This window comes from Cyphomyrmex costatus, unplaced genomic scaffold (genome assembly GCF_001594065.2).
Source record: "Cyphomyrmex costatus isolate MS0001 unplaced genomic scaffold, Ccosl1.0 scaffold1975, whole genome shotgun sequence".
NCBI lineage: Eukaryota > Metazoa > Arthropoda > Insecta > Hymenoptera > Formicidae > Cyphomyrmex > Cyphomyrmex costatus.
Window position 1 is genome coordinate 1 of NW_017276014.1, and position 2,988 is coordinate 2,988.

Below are 2,988 nucleotides of genomic sequence, written 5' to 3' on the forward strand. Positions count from 1 at the left end.
ACATTTCTATCCTATATGAATTTATAAGGTTATCGACGTTTGAATTAGAGCGGGAGTTGCCACTAACAACAGACCAATCAGAAATTGTCTCTCTCGTGTCCAGACTCTGGTATAGGGTCTCTACTCCTGTCGACCCTTAATGCTTTTCTTTTTCGTTCGTAATTTCAAGTAATGTTTCGTGTCTAGTTGTTCCTTGTGTTTATGAACAACACTTAATGGAGTATACTGTGGTATAGCTGAGTACTGCTGTACTGCGTAGTCAGCGTCAGTTATCGTAGTGTACACTTTCGTGTTCATTCCAATTTATTGTAAATCCAAACGCGTAAAATTGATTTTCATGTAAAATAGTACATATATTTAGATAGAAAACAGAAAGCAGGAAATTAGGATAATCGATATCAAGGCCGTGATAGACTTCGAATTATCGCTGAAAAGGCATATAAAGTTGTACAAGCCTCTTCGGAGTTCTCCGCCCTTTTTATCGCTCTTCGCATATCGGTAAGAGTCATATATCAATATATGTCGATATATACATCAATTATGAAAATTTGTACGACGCATGTGTCGAGTAAAATAAACTTTTTCGAGCCACTTATGATAGAATAGCATTCAGATTTATTAAATACTTTTTTCTTGTGAAATACTGATTCGTAATCCTTTCGATTTATCTCTCCTTGTTTACTTAATTGTTTATACGAAAAAGATGTAGTATATAATTATATATAAAAATAAGGAGAGCAACATAGCCTAATCCTATTTTTGTATATATCAAATGCCTTTTAAATATGTGACAAACTAAAAATGTCAAAATGTACGAAATTTTTTCTAATCTATACACAAATAAATAATTATCTCTATAATCAATTATATGTGTATCATGCAAAATTATAGAAAGATAGTCCATTTGTATATCAAAATTGTACCATTTTATATATTTCAATTTTTTTACTTTACCATGTATTTAGAGATCAAATTCCATATTTTTAATGAATTCAAAAAATCATTTAACAATTATAAAATTAGAATCAAATTAACTATACAGGTCAGTCTTTTACATAGAGCTCTTCTTACTTTCGTAATAAGTTTTAGTAAACATTGATAAAATAGAAGTTGAACGAACTGCATTATGGTCATAATACATTCTAGTATGTTTTAGTATAGTACATACATTCTGTTATAGGCCTTGTTCCTTATTCCTGTACTACCTGAACTGGTATATATGGTACAATAAATTGAAGTGAAACAAATATTTATTTTTTTTGCTTCAACTTATATCATGTATACTAATTCAGGTAATAATACATGAATAAAGAACAGACTTATAATCTATAGTCTATGAACTCCATCAATGTTTTGAAATATAGTATTAGTCAATTATATTCTAGAAATATCTGGATATTTTTCATTCTTATTGATCAAAATCTATCTGATGTGAGTATAGCCTTTAGTATATTCAGTTTATTATTTTTTAAATTGTTTTAAACATTTTAGTTTTGTGTAACATTGATTGATAAGTATGATTGGTCTGATTTTGCAATAAGATATATAACATGATTTTGCAATAACTATATAGTTGTTTGAATGATGTGACAATCTATCTAAGCTCTCTGGACCCTGTCTAATATTTACAACATTCAATTTATTAGTTACATTGATAAGATAAAATTTTGGTAGGTGTGTTCCAAAGTACCAAGTACACCAATTAACACACAGGAATAATTCTCATATCATAATATCAGATTAGCTGTAAAGAGGTTTAACACTATTTATCTCTAAATATGTGCTACATATTTAGAGATAAATAGTGTTATATCCAAAGGATATCATCTATTACAGATTGTTTTAGCTGACTATTACAGATGCCATACATTCTAGTACGTGGCAACTTAGCGTCGTACAGTCATAAATATCCCTGGAGGGTTTTAGTGTCAGGTCTTAAAGGTACGAAGACTCCTGTATATTTGCTCTTACGCAAATATGTATGCTTATACTTTTTGCTTTTTTAAACTTTTCAACTAGATAAAATGCGCCATGATTTGTAAGTCATTTTGAAAATTCTATCTAATGTTTCTTTTGTAATCTTTCTACACATGTATAATAAAAATAGCATTACAAGATAGTGAAATAACATATAGGTACTTCGAGTAAATTGACACAGCTTTCAAGATTAGAGGGGACAATGTAGCTAGAAATATTGCAGGTGTAATAAATCAACAATTTTTTAGGTGCAAGTAATATTCAATTATGTTATAGCGGCTGACATAGAGCAGTTGAGTCGGTTCTCCTCTATAGGATATTGCGACGACTCGACGATAGTATATTTGCAACATCCTTGCATAATATTGACTGCTTTAGAGGTACTCGGTTACAAAGTCGTCGCATCATCCAGTACTAGCATTAAGCAGGATTATAATGAGTACATGTGGACTATGAGAAAAGAATTCTCAGAACCTGAACCTGATACTGTTGTAAAAAAAGCTGGTATGGCTCGAAATATACTGCTGCTTTAAGAGCACCTAACATTGCATAGTGTGATATTCATTAGGCACAACCATTCTAATGCTTCTAAGATAAAGCTCACCTACTTCATTATCTAATCTGATTTAATAATCTTAACTCTCGCAATGTAAACAAGTTGTTCATAGCATGTGCATACATTAATATTAATTCAGGGACAGCATGTTGCACTGAAATTAGCAGCATGCACGCATTGAATCATTATTGGTACTTTTGGAATGGATAACTACTATTAATTCCTCTGGAAAATAAATACAATAAAGAAGTTTAATAACAAAATTAATTAAATACTAAACTACATAGATACTATGTAAGAGAATTGATTGATATGAGTATGTTAATACAGAAAATGACAATACATTTGGCGAGTTTAATAAAAATAACATCATATTGACATTCACAGATATTCTTGTCGCTGCGAAGAATTAAATAAAAAATAGAGAAAGAAACATGACTATCTTGAAGTTTCAT

The 2,988-nt window shown here is 30.2% G+C and overlaps 1 protein-coding gene across 1 annotated transcript; it reads left to right on the forward strand.

Annotated features, from left to right (window-relative positions):
• Window positions 1–231: 231 nt before the first annotated feature.
• Window positions 232–2,481, forward strand: LOC108771287 (uncharacterized; the record flags this gene model as incomplete). Its single annotated transcript, XM_018538776.1, has 3 exons — window positions 232–498; window positions 1,837–1,941; window positions 2,254–2,481. Coding segments are annotated over exons 2-3 (310 nt in total), but the record flags the coding sequence as incomplete, so codon positions are not given.
• Between the last annotated feature and the right edge of the window lie 507 nt (window positions 2,482–2,988).